We start from the raw sequence: 21,793 nt of genomic DNA, 5'->3' as shown, positions 1-21,793 counted from the left end.
ATTTGTATAATGATTGTAGTCATTACATATTTTGACTTGCCATGGAAAGAAATTGCAGGATCTAATTCAGAAAGAAGTAATGTCATACCCCATGCAAATCAGGTGTGATTACATAATGACTAGAACAATTTTTAGATAGACAAACATGCCAAGATGAATTTGCCCTAAGTAGTGTGATCCTTTAAAGTCAGCTTCAGAATATTAGCTTCGTGCTTATTCCAGCTCTTGCTCAAAACATTTTTCAACACTTTTGTTGGGAATTTCCCTCAGAGAAAGTTTATGAACCACCAAGAAACTGAAGCAATCATGCTATTTAATTTTTTTTTTAACAACAACAACCAAAAAAAGCCTTTTATTTTACTTTGATTTGGACCTGATTTGATTTACTTAGATTTGGACTCTAAGCAATTTTTTTTACTATTTCCAAAAGCCAAACTCACTCTCAAAGGAAAAGGATTTTCAATCGTTAAAGAGATTCAAGAATCTGTGACAGTCTTTGAAGACAGTGCTGAAGGAGGAGGTGCAAAAAGGTTTCATGAATTTGCAGCGAAAAACATGCATACTTTTCTATGAGTACGATATTGAAAGGGGAGGCAGAAAGCATGCTTATTAAAATATTGGTGACCCTATTTCATAATCAGATTTCGCTTCTCTTAGGAAGTTTGTCTTCTTCAGGAAATAGTGGGCCGGCACTGCTTCCTTAGAAGATTGTATCATGGGGTTTTACCCTAATTTAGAGTATTTTTGCTTCCATTCCTCTCTATTCATATTTCCTTAGCTTCTCTCACCAACTTTCTTTTTCTTTACTGAGGTTTTTTTTTTTCTTTAAAACAACAATAAATAAGCAAATAAAAATAGATATTATGAAAATAGAAGTCTAAGCTTATAATTAAACTGTTGGAAAGTTAAGGAGAATATAGCCTAAAGGCAGGAATTTGATTGTTATTGTCTTGGAAAAATAATTATTTCAACTAAAATCTACATTTTAATATTTATGAAACTAGAATGATCTTTTTATATGTACATTATTTATATTGAAGACAAATGTACTTGCATGAAACAGTATTCATTATTGTCTGTTGTTCGAAATGTTAGTGTTATTTCCATATAAATGGACCAACAAATTTCTTCATTCCTTCCCGTTCCTTTTTCCTTTTTTCTTTCTCCTTTCCTTTCTCTTCCCCTTCCCTCTTCTTTTCCTTTCCCTTCTCATTCTTTTATGCTATTTTTCTCCTCTTCCTCCTTCTCCTCCTCCACCTTCTCCTCCACCTTCTTCTTCTCCTTCTTCTTCTTCTTTGTCCTTTTTATTTAAAAATATTAAGGCAGGCTGGGATCGAAGTAAAAGATTTTGGACGCAGTTGGAGAAGCGGCGTGGCATTTCATTCAGTTATTCATGCCATTCGGCCAGAACTAGTGGACTTAGAGAAAGTGAAAGGAAGACCTAACAGAGAAAACTTGGAAGAGGCTTTCTCTATTGCTGAAACAGAATTAGGAATCCCAAGACTCCTAGATCCTGAAGGTATGCTGAGATTTTCTGTCCTACCACTGTAAATTGATTGGAATCATGAAGATAGTCTCTGATAAACACTTCACCAGTACAAATACTTCATCCTTTTCTTACTGAAAAAGAATGATTAAATAAAACAAGATCACCTATAAGTACTTTGCACATTTTAAAAAGCTATGCTAGTTATGAAAATAAAAACATATTAAGCCTGATGTTTCTAGTACTCTAGGTGACTGCTTTTAAGTTATGATCCTTTGTAAATAAATTAAATCATCAGAACGCTCCTGTAATAACTTGTACATTTAAAATTCAACAATCATTTATGAAATCTCTGTGATATATAAGACAATGTGATAAGCACTGAGGATATAAAGAGAAAAAAAAATGTAGTCCTTATCTTATTGGACATTGGACAGAGTGGGAAGGGGTGTTGCAGTCTCACAGATACCTGAATGCAAGATAATTCAAAGAGGCAGCATGCACCAACTAGGGGAGAGGGAATCAGGGAAGACTTTCCATATGAGATAGCACCTGAACTGATCTTTGAAAAAAGCTAGACAATAGCATCATTGTGACATGATCAGTTATGATGGACTTAGTTCTTCCTAGCACTACAATGATCCAAGACAATCCCAAAAGACTCATGATGGAAAATGCTATCAACATCCAGACAAAGAACTATGGTGTCTAAATGTAGATCAAAGCTTACTATTTCCACTTTTTTTGTTTTTTTTTCTTTCTCATAGTTTCCCCTTTTGTCCTGATTCTTTCACAACATGACTAACGTGGAAATATGTCTAATATAATTGTACATTGCTGTCTTGGGGAAGGGTGAGGGAATGGAGAGAGGGAGAAAAATTACAAAAATGAATGTTGAAAGCTATCTTTACATGTAATTGGAAAAAAATAAAATACTATTAAGGAAGAAAGGAAGGAAGGAAGGAAGAAACTAGAGATTTTAAGAGATGGAGGCAGTTAACTCCTGGCTTAGCAGACAGTATGTGCAAAGGCAAATGAATGGAAAATGGAATGCCAAGTTGAGAAGAGTTAAACCAGTTCATTTGACAGGTAGAATGCAGGAAAATGGGTAATGTGAAATAGTTTAGGAAAAGGAGACAGATAGCAAATTATATTTTAGAAAAGTTAAGTGTGATATATGGACAGGACTTCTGAATACAAATGACCAAAAGGCAGTTTTGATGTAGAACTGGAATTAAGAAGAAAATTTGGGTATTTAAGTCAAGACTGTGAAGGGAAGAAAATGAAATAAAGAACAGGAGTAATAGACTGGAAGTGTGGAGGGACTGGAGATCTCAGTGACAACCATAGAACTGTAAGAGGAATGATACAGTGAGAAACAGACCTTCCATTATGTCATACTCAGGATATAAAAAGAAATTTACAGATATTAATAAAAGACATCTTTATCAATATCACTGATTAATGGCTGTTTTTTTAAATTAACAAGAGCACCATGTGTTATGTGAAAAATGATTTTTAAAAAAGATTACAGTCTTAAAGAACGATAGTATATTCTTTTCTAATCTCTATGTCCATTCTTTCCCTAATCCAGATAACTGCCTTTTAAAATCTAATTATGTAACTAGGTGCTTATAGATTGAATTAAACGGTCCTTGGGATGATTCTCCAAATAAAGCACTAATTTTATTTAAAATGGCATTTTATTCAAGAGATTTGTGAATTATTGATCTATTAATAGTCAATAAAAGAGAGGGAGAAATTAGATCTTAAATGTAGAACTGAAGAGATATCTTCGGGACTCTCCTGATAGCAGCTGTAGCTTCCTCCTTCAAAGTCTGAGTCCTCCGTGACTTCTCTCTGGCTTCAGGGCAAAGGATGTATTACTTGCCACTTGCGAAATTTCCACTATACCTCTAGACAACCAGGGAGTTTCTTTCCAGATTTCAATAAGTTGACTCAGTTCATAACTAGATCTTTTCCCAGCTTCAGAGGGTGTGCAGAACTCAGATCTCATTGTGGTTAACTTCCTGAAAATGGAATTAGGTGAAATCATGAATGGGGACTACTATAGGTTATCACAAGCTTTTGTCTGAAAATAAAAGATTAAGACTATATAGATGTTGCAACAATTTTTTTTTCAGTCTTGTAGCTAAAATTGTTTTAAATACAGTATTTTTCAAATCTAGATCTAAGGCTTGTGAACAATTCATATTTTAGTAATTATGCAATAGTTCAAGCATAGAAAAATATTAGATTCCTAATGCCCATAAACTGAGAAGTATTTAAATGAGACATTCATCACTTGCCCAAATGTTCCTTTGTGCATTTTACCCCTTAAATATTCAGCTATTTTCCAAGTCATGGTCTTTCTAAATTGTTTTAGATATACATAAAGGATTCAGAAACAAACTAGATAAGCAATAGTATTTTTTTTGTATTTAAACTTATTGTTTTTGTTATAATATGTGTATAGGTAAATAATTTTAGTAAAATAAGCTTGTTTTTACAACATATCATTTTTATTATATATTATATGAAACCACCTAAACCCATAATTCCCTTGAAATTGTTACTGCTGATTAACTGTGTATATTTGCTTTATGTTCTTCCAGATGTGGATGTGGACAAACCTGATGAGAAGTCTATTATGACTTACGTAGCCCAGTTTCTGAAATATTATCCTGACGTTCATAACACAGGAGCTGATGAACAAGAAAATGATGTAGGTATTCTGTTTAAAAAATGTATAATATATATATGTGTGTGCATTTCATACATATGTGTATATATATATCATACCCATATGTGTATTATTTTTAAACATGTATTTTATATGTACGTATGTGTTGTTCAGTCATTTTTCAGTCATGGCCATCTCTTTGTGACCTCCTCTCCCCCTTTTGGGGTTTCTTGGCAAATATACTGGAGTGTTTAGCTATTTTCTATTCCAGCTTATTTTATAGATGAGGAAACTGAAGCACATAGGGTTAAGTAACTTGCCCAGGGTCACACAGTTATTAAGTATCTGAGGCCATATCCGAACTCACATCTTCCTGTTTGCTCCTGGTCTAGTACACCACCAAGTCTCCCAATATATGTATGTACATTTTAAAACAAATTTTTGTAGCATTTATTTTTATTTTTAAAAAACATTTAGATAAATAGCAGTTGAATGTAATTAAATAATAACTCAATAAAGAATACAGGGAAACAAAGAGAGGAGAGTGAGACAATTTGTCTTCAAAGAAAAAATGTTTCTTCTGAATAGGGAGCAAAAGAGAGAATCATAAAAGGAAATCATATTTCTAGGGAAAAAATAACAGTATTAGAATTTTGATGATTTGGTGATATAAATGATGTAACATACATCATTGCCCACCAAGATCTTGATTCCAGCCCTAAAAATATTGTATATAAAATGAATGCTGTTCTTTAAATTTTATGCAAGTGATTGATTTTAAAATTTTGACTATTAGTGAAGACAGTACTCATAGCGAACAACTGTGATCAGTCCCTGTATCAAGCACTCAGGCTATTTCTTTTTATCTTAACTTCACCACATCACTGGCTCATCTGCTTTTCAGATTATATATTTGCTAAAATAAGTTCATTTTTCCACTTGTTGGTGATAAGGCTTAATTGGAAACATACTGTAGCTTACTTACATCTAATAAGCATTTGATTGCCCTTGGGTCAACTGTAACTTTTATTTTTTTATTGATTGTACTCTTTCTACTGATCAGATGGATTTTTTGTACAGAGAACAGCTTGGGATAAAAGTTTTTAAAAAAAAATTACTGTGCAGCCTCCCCACAGCCCTTGCTCCTGCCCTCTTAATCATATTGGATTCTGGACCCAGCTCATAATCATCTATAGTACCTTTCCCAAGTAAAGATATTGATGTACTAGCCCAAAAGGCATTGGACAATAGGCATTTTTTATACATTTGGTTTTTTTTTCTATGTGGATTATCTCTTTTATCTTTTTTGAGCAATTATGGATCCATTGAGTTAGCTTGGAAGGTTCTAGGGCTTGATATAATTGGTAGAATATCATCTACAAGCAGGAGACATTTAGAGGACCTTGCCAATTATAGGAAATACTGTTTCTATTTGTGTTTTTCAGGTTGGTAGATTATCTTATGTTTTAAAAGCTTGTAGTAGTGTTTTTTCTTGATAGCATTTTTTCTAATTATGTAGAAAGATAGTTTTCAACATTCATTTTTATAAAATTTTGAGTTCCAAATTTTTCTTCCTTCCCTCTGCTCTCCCCAAGCCACCTGATGTGTTATACATGTTGTATTAGGTTTTTTTTTTTTTAAATCATTTGAATTCCCAATTCATATAATTCAAAAAATAATATAATTATTTGGGTGGAATATTCTAACTTCCCCTATGATTCCAAGCTTTTAAAATTCTAATTAATATTTACATTTTACACTATGGTCAAGTCTGATAGTGGAGAAAGAGTATTAGGACTCAGAATAGACTGCAAACAAACAGTGAATCAGTTTCATGTAAAATAAAGAGCTGTGAAGTGATCTGCTTCTTGCTCATCATTGGTCAAGCCCAAACAAAAAATACTCATCTCTGTTTAAACATCTAATTCAAAGAAATATATCAGTCATTTAATAAATTCATAGTATGTCAATCATTTTTTGAGTTTGCAGAAGAGGATAACGAGAGTGATCCTAGGTTGCTAAGATATGTCTTCAGACCAGAGCCAAAGGAAGTGGACTGATCCAACCTGAGGAAAGAAAACCTCAAGGAAGCATGACAAATATTTCCCAATATGCAACACTGCAGTGATTTAATAGCTACATAACACTGGGTGGACAAATATGATACAATGACTTCAATATAGAAAAAAACAATTCTAATGAAGCATTAGGAAAAAAGCTTCTAATTTTCCAATGTGAAAGTTATGGTGTTAATCAACCAGTATTTATTGACTATTGTATGCTAGGTGCTAGGCAAAAACTAATACTTGTTCTCAAGGAATTTGCATTCTATCAGCAGAGACAATATATACATCTCTAAGCATAGAGAATATAAGTAAATAAAAATACCTACAAAATAGACCTTAGATACTTTAGGGGATCAGAAAGATCTCATGTGGAAGGTCATGTTTGAACTGAATTTTTAGAAATCTAGGATTCTAAGAGACAATTAGAAGTAAGGAGTGTGTTCTTGGAAAGTTAAGTTAAAACCAAGTTTGTGAAAGGCTTTGAATGTGCCTGAAGTTTTTGAGCAAGGCAATGACATGGTCAGATCTGTTTTAGAAAAATCACTTGCAGAGGTGTGTGGAGGATATATTGCAGGTGAGAGAGATTCAAGGTCAGGAAACCTCCAAAATCAGTTAGGAGGCTGATGCAATGAGTCAATGAGGTCTTGAACTAGCATAGTGGCTATAGGAGTAGAGGGAAAGGACAGATATAAGGGATGTTTGAAGACAAAAGGATTGATGGAATTTGGCAATTGATTTCATATGTAAGGTGAAGGAGAATGAAAAATTCAAGGATGATTCTAACGTGGTGAACCTGGGTGACTAGACAGTGACAAGACATCCTTCCCAGAAAAAAAGGAGGTTTATAAGAGGTCTAGGTTTGGAAGGAAAGACAGTGAGGTAAGTTTTGGACATGATACATTGGAATGCTTACAGAACATCTGTGTCCAAAGGTCTGATAGGCAGTCATTGAAATACGAATGGAGCTCGGTGAAGCTAGGGCTAGGTGAACAGATCTGAGCAATGGGCATAGATAGTAATCACATTTTAGGGCTTGAAGAGTGCTTTCCAAATATTACTTCATTTTATCTTCACAATAGCCCTGGGAGGTAGGTGCTATTATTACATCCATTTTACAGATGAGGAAAATGAGGCTGAAAGAGCAAGCACCTTGCCCAAGACACAGAACGAGTAAGTGTCTAAGGCTGGATTTGAATTCAGGTGGGTTTTCCTGACTCCAGGGTCAGCACCAGTTCCACTCTGGCACTTAGCTGATGAGGTCACCCCCAAAGAGAAGAAAAGGTACATACACCCACATTTAGGAGCCAAGATATGAATTTTGTTCCATAAACTCAAATGTTCTCAAGTTCTGTCTCTGGACTTGGATCTATTTGTTATTTTCAGGAATCTTTATTTATTTATTACTCACAAAAGATGTGTGTCATACACATTCATATCACTGAAAATCAAGCTAATACAGCATGTCTGACAGGCATTTCTAAAACTGTTTAAGTGAAGCCGGCATGTCATGTTCAGTTCATGTAGCTCTGTTGCTGCAGGGAACTAATTCTATTTCTTACCATCCACCTTTCAAGGAAGACTTTTCCCACTGGACCTAAGGCATAAATAGATAGGGAAAGCAGATTTTACTTACTGGAGCTACAGAGAGTTTTATGGGCACAGCTGCTGAGAAGAATTGATCATTCCATGTCAGGTCTCTTCATAGTGGCTGGTGTTTGGCTCTTTTGCTATAATGGGGGAATGCTTATGGTTGGATTCTAGGTTTGTGGTTTACATACTCACTAAATCTGGACACACAGAACACGGACTTGTCTATCCAGGAACTTGATGTGTGTATCCCCCATCTTCACATCATAGATAAAATCAGATTCTTTATGTAGTAATTCTGTTCCTTATAGGCCTACTTTTATCAAATTGATTTTCTTTCTTATTCCCTTTCTGAATCTCTCTGGTTTTGTTATCTCTAACATTAATAGTTTTTCTAGGTCAGTAAATTAATCCCTCAGCACATGGGAAAAAAATCAGGTGATGCTTCAGTTAATGCATAAGAGCAGAAATGCAAAACATATTGCCTTAGAGGCTTTTTAAATGGCTGTAGTCCACCCCCCCACACCAGATCCGAGGACAAGCACCCACTTTACCTCCCAAATAATACCAAATTACTTGCCAAGAGTAGTTTAGTGATTGACCCTTTTATTTGTAAGTTTAAGAAAAAGGAAAATATATTTCATTTCTTTTGGGATATTTCAAAAATTGGTACTGAGAGATATTTATTATGATTTTTAACTCAATTTAGTTTTTCACTTAATTTCTTCTGTACATGAGATCAATGATAACATGGTTTCAAAGAGAAATTAAAAATTGAAGCCTAGCGTTTCAATTTAGATTTAAAAAAAAGAAAAGCACATTTGAGGGTATGTAGTTAAAAGCAGTTGGAAGCTACTAGTATAGTGAAAACTGAAAAACAGAGACAGGTCCTCTATAGACAAATTATCTAGATCATACTACCTATTCAAAGCTGCTGTCGTTAGAGAAAAAGTCAATAGTTCTTTGAGCTTTTATGTAGGACTTTTCTAAGTAAGCTTTTTTACTTGTCCCCTATCTTTTTCACACCTGTCTCATTAGGTGTGACTTATTGTCTCATTTCCTTATAAACATAATTCTGAGCACAAATGTTAATTTGAGGTAACTGAAAATCCTCCTTGTGCTAATTTCAAGGATGTAACACTTAGAGAATTTAATAATGTAATATAACTCATTTGTTGCTCATGAATGACTAATGATTTAGGTGTGTGGTAAAAGCTTTTATTAAGAACAACAGTCTTAAAAGGATTTAATTATATATCTACTTAAATAATATTTTATATATTTAGTGATATATATGTGCACATATACATAAACAGTTATATAAGTTGATTCATTTTTATTAGTTTGGCATATAAAGGATATTATGTTGGTCCATTGTGCCTTATCATACAACACTAGCTAGGGTTAAAGGCTTTCTGATAAATAATTAAATATTCTAAAGATAGCAGAGACATAAACGTATATATATATAATAAATTTATATTCAGTTATAGATAGACAGACAGAAAGACAGAAAAATAGAGATAGAGATTTAAAGTGTAAATTGAGAGTTAGGCAGCTAGATACCATGGTGGATACAGTGTCAAGACTGGAGTCAAAAAGACCCATCTTTCTGAGTTCAAATCTGACCTCAGATATTTACTGGCTGACCCTGGGCAAGTCACTTAATGCTGTTTGCCTCCTTTCCTCATCTATAAAATGAGTTAGAGAGGAATATAGCAAACTCTCTGTTTCAGTATCTCTGCCAAGAAAACCCCACATGGGGTCATGGAGAGTTGGACACAACTAAAAATGAACAAAATTGAGAAAAAACATAAGAGAATATCTAAGAGAAAATAATGTTATGAATGTACTTTAAATCTGGATTTCTTAAAGATTTTTTTGGAAGTCTGGTTAAGTGTACTGACCTTTTCTCAGACCATATTTTAAAGCTGAAAATTGAAAAAACTAAATTTCAGTCAGAAGTTAGAGAAAATAAAGATATGTGAGTGTATTTGTATATAAAAATAATTCTGTTTCCATATGTATGTGTATTTGTTTGTTTATTTGAAATTTATCCACACACTCCAGGCTAAGAACTCTTATCAAAACAATGCCATTAAGACTTTCTAGCGTTGTGCTGTTTTGAACTATGAAGAACTAAACATGACATAATTGCGTGAGAATTTAATAGCAGAGAATACTGTTGAGTATTCCAATTAAAATGAAAAATATGTTTTTGCATTCTGTCTTAAGCATTTTTCTTCCTGATGAGTTAGTGAAAGAATCATAAATATATCCAACGTAGAACATGTTTCAAGAATCAAAACCAAGAATTTTAGTTACCTGCAGAGTATCAGGACCTCACTGTACTTTCAGCACAATCCTATTTGCAGTTTTCAGTTTAACTTCTAAAACATTGCTTTTAAGTGTGTTAGTAGTAACACCTGTGAGTGTAAGATTTGTAACACCATATACTTTAGCTTTGTCTTTTCTTTTCTTATATGACAAACACATAATCTTGGGAGATTCCTCTTTATTTTTTTGTAATGTGCAGATAACTTTTGATGAAAATTTTAGTTAGATAAGAAAGGGCTCAGCTGAAGCAAAATTATTATATCCACATATTTTAGTATTTTTCAATATTTTCATGGATCTCTCTAATGGTATAGCTCCCACCTCACCAGCTTCTCATCCTGTGTGATTCTTATGTGTGCTCTGTCATAAATTATCCCCAGGGTGTCCATCTATCCTGTGGGCTAGGGACTTTCCTTTCTTTGGGTCTTGCTGCATTGTTTGAACATTAATGGAACATCCAGAAAATCTATCATTTCTTTTCTGCTCACTCTACATAAAGAGCTACTCCCTTTTCCAGCAGGACTGATCATATCTTTTCTACAGTTTCCACTATACCATTCTTCATTAGTTATGCTCACGTGTCTTTTCATTGCCCTTTGAATGACTAACAACTTTAAATCCTTAGACATTTGTTATTTCGTGTTTTAAATTCATATGGCTGCTATGTGGCACAGAGGATGGCATGCCCGTCCTGAAGGCAGAAATATTCACCTTCATGAGTTCAAATCTGACCTCAGATATTTACCAGCTGTGTGTTACTGGGCAAGTCACTTAACTCTATTTACCTCAGTTTCTTCATCTTTAAAATGATCTGGAGAAGGAAATGGCAAACCACTCTAGTATCTTTGCCAAGAAAACCCAAAATGAGGTCATGAAGAGTCAGACATGACTGAAAAAAAACAACTAAATAACAAACTTCATATGGTATTACCATAAGAATATTGACATTAAAATAAGGGCCATTGTTTCAGGTAGAAGTTTAGAGTCTTCAGAAGCATGGTGCTATTTCCAAGATAAGAGACTAGTCAATTCTTCTCCTTCTTCAATTCTGGGCCAGGTTCATTGTGAACCACCATGTGTGTACTGATCAGTCAACTCTACGTACTATCCAGCCAACTGCCTATTATAATCTAAACAACAGACATTCTTATTTCAATTATTTTTACCGTGTATGTTGGATTTTATTAAGAAATTTATACAATCTGGGGGATCTCAGGTCTATCAGGAGCACCACAAATTGGAGCATCTGAAAAATTTCCCCATGTATAGAGAATGCTTCCTCCATTTGACCTATACCTAAGATAAACTTTATGATAGAGATAAATAGCACAAAGGAATGTTGTGTTTTGGGGTTTTTTTTTTACCTTGATTGAGAATAAAAAGACTGTTGAACAAATACACCTATAATACATTTTTAGGAGAAGTACTTTTTTTTTATTTTACTGCACTATTTAAAAATAAGCATTTTTCCCATCCCCTGCCCCCAGCTAGAAAAAAAGAAGAAAAACAAAACCCTTGTAAAAATATACATCCTCAAGCAAAGCAAATTCCTGCATTGTTCATGTCCAAATATGTATGTCAATTCCAGTACAGTGGATAGAGCACTGTGCTAGGAAGGGCTGAATTCACACATTTTACTAGTGATGTGACCCTTGGCAAGTCACTCACCCTCTGCCTTAGTTTTCTTATCTGTAAAATGAGAATAACTGCATCTATCTACAAACCTCAAAGGAGATTATATTTATACAGTATTTAGCACAGTGGCATGTGGTAGGCACTATATAAGTATTTATTTCCTTCCCCTTTCCCCCTGTGTCTTGAATCCACGACCTTTCTATCATGAAGTGGGTAGCATGTTTCAGTACTGATTCCCTGAAAGCATGATTGTTCTTGTTCTTGTCTTTCAAAATTCATTCCTATTTATAATGTTTTTCTTTTTGTATAAATTATTCTCCTTTCTATGCTCACTAGAGTCTTCAACATTTGATACACTAGTTTTCTCTAAAGTGGAATTCACAATTGGTGCAGCCAATCTGGAAAGCAATTTGGAACTATTACTGAAAAATAACTAAACTGGGCATGCCCTTTGACCCAGTGATACCATGATTAGGCCAGCAATATAAATGTCAGTTACTATGATGCTTGATAATAAGTTAGAAATAGGTGAAAAGAAACTGGGATCAATTTTTGTTTGTAGCAATGATCTAAGATTTTTGAAAGAATGAACATTGTCATTTTGTTTAAAAAGATAAGCTAAAGCAAGCCCTTTTTTCTGTGATGTCGGAACTATATAACAATAAATAAATATTTTCCTCTTCCCAGAGAGAAGACAAGCCGGTACCAAGAGAAACAAAAGTTTGGATAGAACAGTTTGAAAGAGATATGACAAGGGCACAAATGACTGAAGCAAATTTACAGGACAAGTATCAGGTAAAACATAGAAAAGGGATTTTGGACTTCACAAAGTGCCTTTTGTAACTAAGGTCCGTATAAACATTGAATCTGTGTTTAGTTTTCTAAATTATGCCAGGGAAATAATTAAGGAAAGATTCTGTATGAGTTTAGGGCTTCGTAATATTTCTTGCTCTGTTTAAACATTTACCAAGTCCCCATTAAATTGAGAATTGTAGGTTTAATCTTTATTCTTAAAGAGTCTTTCATTCTTTAGGGTGAATGAGGGAGATATGTATTACCCATACAGGCATACAACCACACATATACACATATTCTCAAATATGTGAAAATGACTTCAAAAATTATTACAAAAATGAATTCAAATTCATATATACAACGTAACTCAAGTTGTACCAAATACTTTACACATCCTTTTCATTCTCCAGTGCCTAAAACTCTTTGAAAGAAAAGTTAATTGAACCCCCTAAGGATTTATTTTTGTATAACTTTTAGGGTATTTTGAAAGGTAACATTAATTTGGAGGGAATGGAAAGTAAAATGTGCAATGAACTATCACCACCCAGTGTTCATCATATGAAATTACTACCTGCCTGATTCATACTAAGTTGCTTGAAATTTCAGTTTTGCAGAAGACAGAGTTTATCTAGTGTTTCCCCCTTACTTTAACATAAAGGTCACTAATTTCTCTATCTCTGGTTAATATTGACAGATTATAACCTATTTTTAGCCCACTCATTATCATAGTAATCATACTGTGAATCTTATTTAGAGACATTGTTAGCTTGCTGTGTGATATATTAAATTCTTTACCTTTTGTGCAATGTTTTTCAGCTTAGTGTTTTACTCATAATTGAAGTAACTTCTAATAAATTTATTTTATTTCATAGTTTGATTGAAATTTTGCATTCAGTATCCATATTGCTATCTCATATTCTTTGTTTCAAAGTTTTATGTAAGAGATAGCATGTTAAAGTCAAATTCTGTCAAGTTATATAGCATATAAGCTGTGAACTTAGATATAGTTTATCTGATTGTTCAGATTTTCAGTTTTTACAATTTGAATATTAGCTATTTATTTTTAAATTCAATCCAGTCATTTTACCCTCATGCTGATCAATTTGAAAATTTTGAAAAATTCCCAGATTGCAAATTGCTATTTTGAATAAAGATAAGTCATACTGTTAATGATATTAGTTTCATTATCCTTACCATCATCACATAATTATAGAACACTTTAAATTTAGCTTTTCTTATAATACCCCTGTCATTTGCCAGAGGAGGGAAATGGGGTTTAGAAAGTTGAAATGATTTTCCTAATATCTCATACTAACAAACATTAGCATACTACCTGGCATATAACAGACTCTTTATATATATTTATTGACTGCTGTTATTGGTGGTAGTGGTCCTGTACTTTCAAAGAGGACCAATGACATCAGAGGGCGATGTCAGACTGACTTACTAAATGTCAGATACAGTACTCAAACGCAGATCTTTTGAGTCCTAGTCCACTGAGTTTTTTATTACAACAGTTTTATAAGGCAGTGTCATATGGTAAAGTCCTAGGTTCAAATCCAGGCTCTACCACTGATTGACCATGTGACCTTGGGCTTGATTTTTTCTGACCCTCACATCCTTATTTGTAATACAAGAATAATATCAGCTGCTCCATATTCCACATGAGGGTAAATGTGGACGTTCACTCAGATGATATAAATGTATAAGTAAACTCATAGCTTAAATTGTTATATAGCGTCAAAGAATATGGCTTCAATATACCATCTCTTACATAAAGATCACTTACTCTATGCAATTTAGAAAATATAAGATTATTTCATTTCTCAAATGCCCAATTTTCAACCAAATAATGAAATAAAACAAGTTATTAATAATCTCAGCTATGTCTAATACTAAGCTGAAGAATTCTATCCCTGTGTTAATGAATACACTATATTACACATCATGCTAGCAATGTCCTCCAAAAGGATTCATATCATCATGCTTTGTATGACACTGAATGGACTAGAATGGGCTAGGCTCAATCAATACCACCCTGAAGAGGCAATCTGAGGATCACAAATGGCTATATCGATACTAATTTGATTCTCTGTATAAAATTCATGGAAAACTACAGACAAGAGTTGCTGAGAGAGTAATCCATAGATCATTAAAAACATCAAAATGTTATTAAGGAAGGACTGATTCTCCTATCAATGCAAATGAGTGAAATGGTACAGTTTGCCTCATTTGACTTATTGTCCTGTTGTTCCTGGTTTTTCGTAGTCATTTAAGCACTTCAGAGTTCAGTATGAAATGAAGAGGAAACAGATTGAACTTTTGATTCAGCCACAACGTAGAGATGGCAAATTGTCACTTGATCAAGCTCTGGTAAAGCAGGCATGGGACAGAGTATCCTCTAGGGTAAGTTTCCCCAAATTACTGTAACAGCACATTCATTTTTTTGTGGTATATTTTTCATATTATTCAGTGGTTTTCATTCACTTTTGCAGTTTCCTTTAAAAGTTGGAGAGAGGAGTTCTTTCCCTTTTTGGTGTGGAACTTTTCAGTTTGAAGGAGGTTTAACAGCTTTCAGAGCTATGTATATTATATCTTGTCAACTTTTTCTTCCTGTCATTTGGAATATTTATTCTATTCCTTTAGTTGTCTTATATTCCTTGCTCCTTTTTTTTCTTTTTTTCTTCTCTTTTTTCTTTCTTTTCTAATCATATAATTCAATGAATGGAAGATATTATAGATGGAAAAATTTTATCTTCATTCAAATCTCAATAACTCCATAACTTTTTCTAGTCTATTCTAATGTTCCTGCTGTTGAAATCACTCATACTGCAAATGAACTATCCCTATAGCCAAATATAGTCTCTTCTAATGTAATTTGAGTAAGTTCCTTTAGGAATTCTAGAGTTTGAAGGCACTTTGAGTGTCCAATCTCTGTGAAAATCCCTTCTGCATCATCACTAGCAAGTGGGCATACAACCTCAGCTTGAAGAGTTTCAGAAGATGGAAAGCTAATTATTTTGTGAGGCATTCCATTTTCAGATAGCTCTAATTCTTAGAAATTAAGTTAAATTAAATAAAATCTTGGGCAGTTAGGTGACACAGTGGATACAGCTCTGGACTTGGAATCAGGAAGACCCATCCTCATGAGTTCAAATCTGACCTCAGTTTCTTACTAGTTATGTGACCCTGAGCAAATCACTTAGCCCTTTTTGCCTCAGTTTCCTCATCCATAAAATGAGCTGAAGAAGGAAATGGCAAACCATTCCAGTATCTTTGCCAACAAAACCCCAAATGGGGTCACAAAGAGTTGGGTACAACTGAAAAATGATTAAACAACTAAATCTTAGGAAGTTTTTTTCACTTTAATGAATCAATTTTACATGGATATAGAAGATCCAACTTCTGTATTCTTCATATGAAATTTTTATCTGAAATTCTTCATATGAAGATGTATCTTCATTTGAAACCTCTTTGTGAGCTTGAAGACAATTAAAATAAACTCAAGCTTTTTCTTCTCATAGCTTGCTATCAGTGGCCTTAAATTTTCCTATTTTCTTTCCTTTAACATTTGTTATTCTTCTCTAGAACTTTTTAGAGGTCTAGAGAACAAGTTAATTTCCATAGTCAGTCTTCTAGTTTTTTAAGCTCTTCTTTGATCCTCTCCCATGGCTTCATTTATCACTTCTCTGTAGATGACTAGTAATCTATGAATCCAATCTTTTTACTGACATCCATTTGAACATTTCCAGTTGCCTTCTGAATATCTTCACCTGTGTATTCCTCTTGCACCTTGACTCAACATATTCTAAATTCAGTTCATTATTTCTTGCCCAACTCTCAATTCTGCCTTTGCTTCCTTCAGCTTCCTTTTATTTCCTGATGATACCAGCATCATCCCAATGTCTCAGGCTCAAAGTCTTGCAGTCACCCATACTATTTCTCCCCTACAACTCCCCAAAGCCAGTCAGTTTCCAATTCTTATTGATTCTGTCTTCACAGTAGCTTTCACATCTGTATTTTCTCCAATTACAGCTGCAGGATATTAGTTCAACCCTTTATGTCATCTCACTTGAATGAGTTTAAAAGCTTCCTAATTACAGCTCCAGACTCTACCTTCTCCATTTCATTCTTCACACAGCTGCCAAAGGGATCTTCCTAATGCACATGGCTGAGCATTTCACTACTCTACTCATAAACCTTTTGGGACTCTGTAGCACCAATGCAGTATTCACAGCACCTATGGCAACTCTGCATATGCTGGTGCAATTCTGAGTCACAAAATGAAAGACAGAACCAAAACATTTATTCAGATACCAGAAAGCCAAATCCATCATAGCAACAAAGAAATCCATCATAGCAACCAAGAAGCCTATACACATTATCAGGCCGTCCCACAAATAGGCTCCCCTAAGCAAAATGCCCTTCTCTCACAGCCAGTTGCCTGCTTGCCTGTGTCCTTCCCAGCCCTGACTGGTCTAATCAACTTTCCTCTAAGCTCTGCTCCAGCTGCACCTCTTCCTGTTTCACCCTTCCCACTCCACCTGTTCAGCAAGGTCCTCCCACCACATGTGACTTACTTAGGTTTCCTTGTGATTTAAGCAGGTTACATGAGCCTATTAATGGGTAGAAAGATCTTCAAGCAAAAGTACATTAGCATTACAGACTCCTTATACCTATTAGGATCAGATATTCTCTACCATCTTACCATCCTGTCTGGCCAGATTTTGTTTCACACTCTTTCCTTTCACATACTCTACATTCCAACCAAATGAACAACTCTCTCATTCATGATCTTGTCTCACACTGCCCTTCGTCCAAGCAGTAGCACAGAATCTTTATGCCTAGGGTGGACTTCTGCCACGTCTCCAGCTATTCAAACCCCTTTTTTCTTTCAAGGACCACCTTAGGCACCACCTCCTTCATAAAGCCTTCCCTCATAACTTTCCATAACTGAAAGTGATCTATCCCTCCCCACATTTTCATCTAGTCTCTTTTTAGATCTCTTCCTTGGCTTATCATATTCTATCATAGTAATGTTGGGATTGGTTATATGATGCAATCAAGTCAGAAAAGCATTTATTAAGTGCCTCCTAATGCCAGGGACTGGGCCCCACAATGGATATACAAACAATACCTCCTTTTGAGTAGATCATAATCTTATTATATGATTCTTAGGTTCACTTTTGTTCACCTGCTCTTCTCTACTGATTTCTCTCTTTATTAATGATCTCTTTTCAGGTTCAAAGATAGTCTAGTGACTGTACTCTGAAATAATTTTAGAAAGTACCAGAATTGCTAATTGACTTGCCCTCACCTCTGAATAAAACCAGGAAAATCTTTTTTTTCCCATTAACTACCCTCCCATGTTTTAATCTTGAAACTTGAACTTATAAACTTTGATAAAATCACTATTTATTAGCATAGAATTTATGAGAAGTTTTGATTAACAGTCATATAAACATTCAAACAAAGCTGTTATTCCTGGTTTCTTTTCTGACTCTTGGGACATCACCATCATAACTCAACTGCCTTCTCACTGTGGAAGTGCCCTCCATCTCTATGACCTTCTCACCCTAAAGGATCCTTCTGCCCTGGGAGGGGAAGGGGGTATCTCTTCTCCTGTGGGTAAGTTGCTCCCAGAATTTCTGTTTTGAGGAATGGGCCAAGCTAGCGATCTTTTGTTCCTCTCCTGGTTCTGCTTCTGATTCAGATTTTACTATTATGACCATGAATGAGTACCTCACCCCACTCCACCCCTAACCTTTTCAGCTCCCTCTGATGTATTTTCTTCTTGTATTCTTAGCATGTAGCACAGAGCCTGGCACATAGTAAATGCTTAATAAGTGTTTGTTGACTTGACTTGGTTTGACTCACAGCCAGAGTCATCTCCTCCTTCCTTCCTTCATACTCTTCCCTGCTGGACGAAGGTAGGTTTAATGAAGAAATGAATTGAAATTTAATTTATGGAGAGAAATTCCCAAAAAATAGGGCTCTGGAAAAATGGGAAAGAAAAAATAAAGGTATAGATTGGATTTCACTCTCAGCAATTGCAACAACTGGTGATTCAGCCTGATCTAAATTCACCAAAACTCGTGCTATGTATTTGCTTTATCTCCTGTCCTCCCCCCCACCATCCAGATATTCATCTGCTCTTATCTCACACTTCCTCTCTACTTACCCAGATGGTGCCCGCAACAAATTGGGCTCTCTTCCTTCCAGAAATCTAGCCCAAAATTCTCTGTTATGCCACAAAAATCCTCCAAAGTCTCTGCAATTCCAGAAAAATCCTGAAATTTTTCAGATCTTATCACCCCAGGGCTATACTACATCATTTTGTTATTATTTGTGTGTCTACATATCTGATTAAAAGCTTCTGATGGTCAGGAACTACATCATTTTTTTATTATCTCCAGGCCTAGCACATGATCTTGCACATTGCTTAATAAGTGTTTGTTGTATTAAAACAAATTTAGCTGAAAGTTCTCACCTCTATCCTATTAGACTTCTGATGCTATGATATGAATTTTGCTGAGAAGTGTGGGAGAGAGAAGAGCATTCATTTACAGAGGAGGAAGATTGTAGGAGACTTTTTTTAAAAATATAAAATGATAAGAGTAGAACAGACTCTTAAAGCTCTTTTCTATCTTTGGAACTGCCAAAATGTTCTGGGGCACTTATGATGAGGAATGAGCACCCTGGACCTATAGAAGTCCAAAACTTGGTCCAGACTTCAGGGTAGGGTACTAGGATGTACTTCAAAAGGGTTTATATGTGCTTCATTCAGATATTATGAGATAATATTTGCAAAGTCATTTAGCAAAGTGGCTGGCATACAGTAGGTGCATAATAAATGCTTGTCTTCTTTCTTTCCTTCCTTCCTTCCCCCCCAATCATATGCAGAGTCCTTAAGTTTGCCAGAAGGTCTAACCCATTTCAAGTTAGTGAAAAATGAAAAGTCTTTGTACCCTCCAGTGATTTTCTACTTGTGGCAAAGGAGAGATGACCAGTCACACAGTAAGAGCAAAGGAAAACAAGTGGAAGACTTGTGTTCTCCCTTGATAACCATTTGCTGCTATGTGGAGAAAATCAGGACAGACCAAAGACCTTGTGTCGCCCCCCGCTGTGGCAAACGTGGGAGGATGTGGACATCTGGAATGGATAGGGATGGTCAGGTTATAATCTGCATCATTGGAGGGAGCATCCCAAATGATGAGACCTCAGATCCACTTGAATTCTTCTGAACTAAAAATTTTCTGATGCTGCTGTCACTTTGTCGACTTCCCTTGAAAGGAATTTTGTTTATTCCGGTTTTTTTTTTTTTCATTTCAGCTCTTTGATTGGCACATACAGCTTGATAAGTCCCTTCCTGCACCACTAGGCACAATAGGTGCCTGGCTTTATAGGGCAGAAGTTGCCTTACAGGAGGAAATAGCAATTCAGCAGGTCCATGAAGAAACTGCAAACACAATACATCGGAAGCTGGAACAACATAAGGTAAAAAGCCTAAGATAAGACATCTATAAGCCATAAGATGCTTGGAGAGATACAGCCTTCCTCCTAATGTTATTTACACATCATTTAGCAATGTTTCTTATATTAATTTAAAGCTCTTTCACCATTTTTCTAACCATGGATTTATTATTGAGTATAGTTCTAGGCTCATTTGCTTGCATTCCCTTTTTTGAAGGAGCTTTTTTCAGGTTAAGAAAAAAATTTGGCAATGGAAACTCTTGAAGATATGTAAATATGGTTTACCTAGATTACAATACCAAATTATCTGAGAATGTTTTCTCAAGTTAGCATTGTGGGGAAAAGCTAGAGAAATGTTTGTTAGATGTTGTTAGAGTTAGATGAAGTCAGAGCTGGTTGAACAATAAAACCCAAAGAGTAGTTATTCATGGCCTGAAGATATCTAAAGGAATGCCTCTTGGATTTCCTGGCCTTGCAATATTTAACATTTTTATCAATGACATAGAAAGAAAACATAGATGACATTCTGAGAAAATTTACAGATGATATAAAACTTAGAGTGATATACCTGATGCACTGTGTGTCAGATTCAGAAACTAGAAAGATGAGAATGCCACATTGAATCTAATGAAATGAAATTTAGTACTTATACATGTAATTCTTATACTTGAGTATACTATACAAATTTTCCTGAAAAACTGAGAAAGAAAACATTCTCCCAACTTCTTTTATGAGACAAATATCAGAAAAGATAAAGATATCTTACTTTCATTAATTACTATTCATGCTGAATTTTAAATAAAATCATGGCATAAGGATTAAATCAAAATATTTGAAACATGATCAAAATATATTTATACCAATCATATAAGGATGATTTCATTTATAAGAATATTGTAATCATATTAAAAACAATACTCCCCAAATCTGAATATATCAGTAGAAAATTGTTTGAGAAATGAGATGATCATTGATTTGGAGAATGGCTAACCAAAATGGGTTACATGGTGGAATATCATTGTGCTAAAGACATTATAATTATCATGAAAGATGGGAAGAAATCAGTAAACATATGCAAAGTTAATTAAGCCAAGTCAGAAGAACACCATACTTAACGACTAAAATGATGATGGAGCAATAAATGAAAATTGAATGCATTGATATTATAAATACTAGGGTTGGCCCAAAGAAAATCTGAGAAAACGTTTCTTCCTCTCATCTTTGCAGAGGTAAGAGGACAGGGAATGGGCAAAAGTTGTGAAACATTGTATACACTCTCAAACTCAATTCATATATTGACTAGTTTTGTTGAACTGTTTTTCTTTCCTCTTTCTTTTTTATTATTTGTTATAAGAGATGGATCTGTAAAGAAGTAAAGGGGAGAATATTCACTAGATAATAAGTGTTTTATAATGAATGTTCTATCCATTTCCTAATGAATGTTCTACAAAAAGAAAAGAATTGTGGCAATCCCTAAGTAAATTAATCAATCACAGAATTATATAATACAGAAAGACAGATCTAGAGACAGATATAGTACTAACTTCTGGGAACCACGTTTTAGGAGGGACTGATAACCAGGTATTTCCCAGAAGGAGGATGAAGGGCCCATACTAGAAGTGGGTTGGTTAGACCTGAGGATCTTGATACAAGTGCATTGGTTAGAAGACCTGGAGAAAATAAGGCTTAGGGAGGATATGATAACTGTCTTCAAGTCTTTGGAGGACTATT

The 21,793-nt window shown here is 34.7% G+C and overlaps 1 protein-coding gene across 1 annotated transcript in view; it reads left to right on the top strand.

Moving 5' to 3' along the window:
- The window catches only part of SYNE1 (spectrin repeat containing nuclear envelope protein 1), a 537,113-nt gene that overhangs the window by 142,071 nt on the left and 373,249 nt on the right, over positions 1-21,793 (top strand). Inside the window, exons 8-12 of the mRNA XM_072643728.1 lie at positions 1,323-1,519; positions 4,102-4,211; positions 12,482-12,589; positions 14,858-14,995; positions 19,922-20,086. Coding sequence (XP_072499829.1) covers positions 1,323-1,519; positions 4,102-4,211; positions 12,482-12,589; positions 14,858-14,995; positions 19,922-20,086 — 718 coding nt within the window. The remainder of the gene's footprint in view (positions 1-1,322; positions 1,520-4,101; positions 4,212-12,481; positions 12,590-14,857; positions 14,996-19,921; positions 20,087-21,793) is intronic.

Source organism: Notamacropus eugenii, chromosome 2 (genome assembly GCF_028372415.1).
Source record: "Notamacropus eugenii isolate mMacEug1 chromosome 2, mMacEug1.pri_v2, whole genome shotgun sequence".
Lineage (NCBI taxonomy): Eukaryota > Metazoa > Chordata > Mammalia > Diprotodontia > Macropodidae > Notamacropus > Notamacropus eugenii.
Note: the sequence above shows the minus strand (reverse complement) of the source record. Positions and strands in the feature narration are given on the sequence as shown.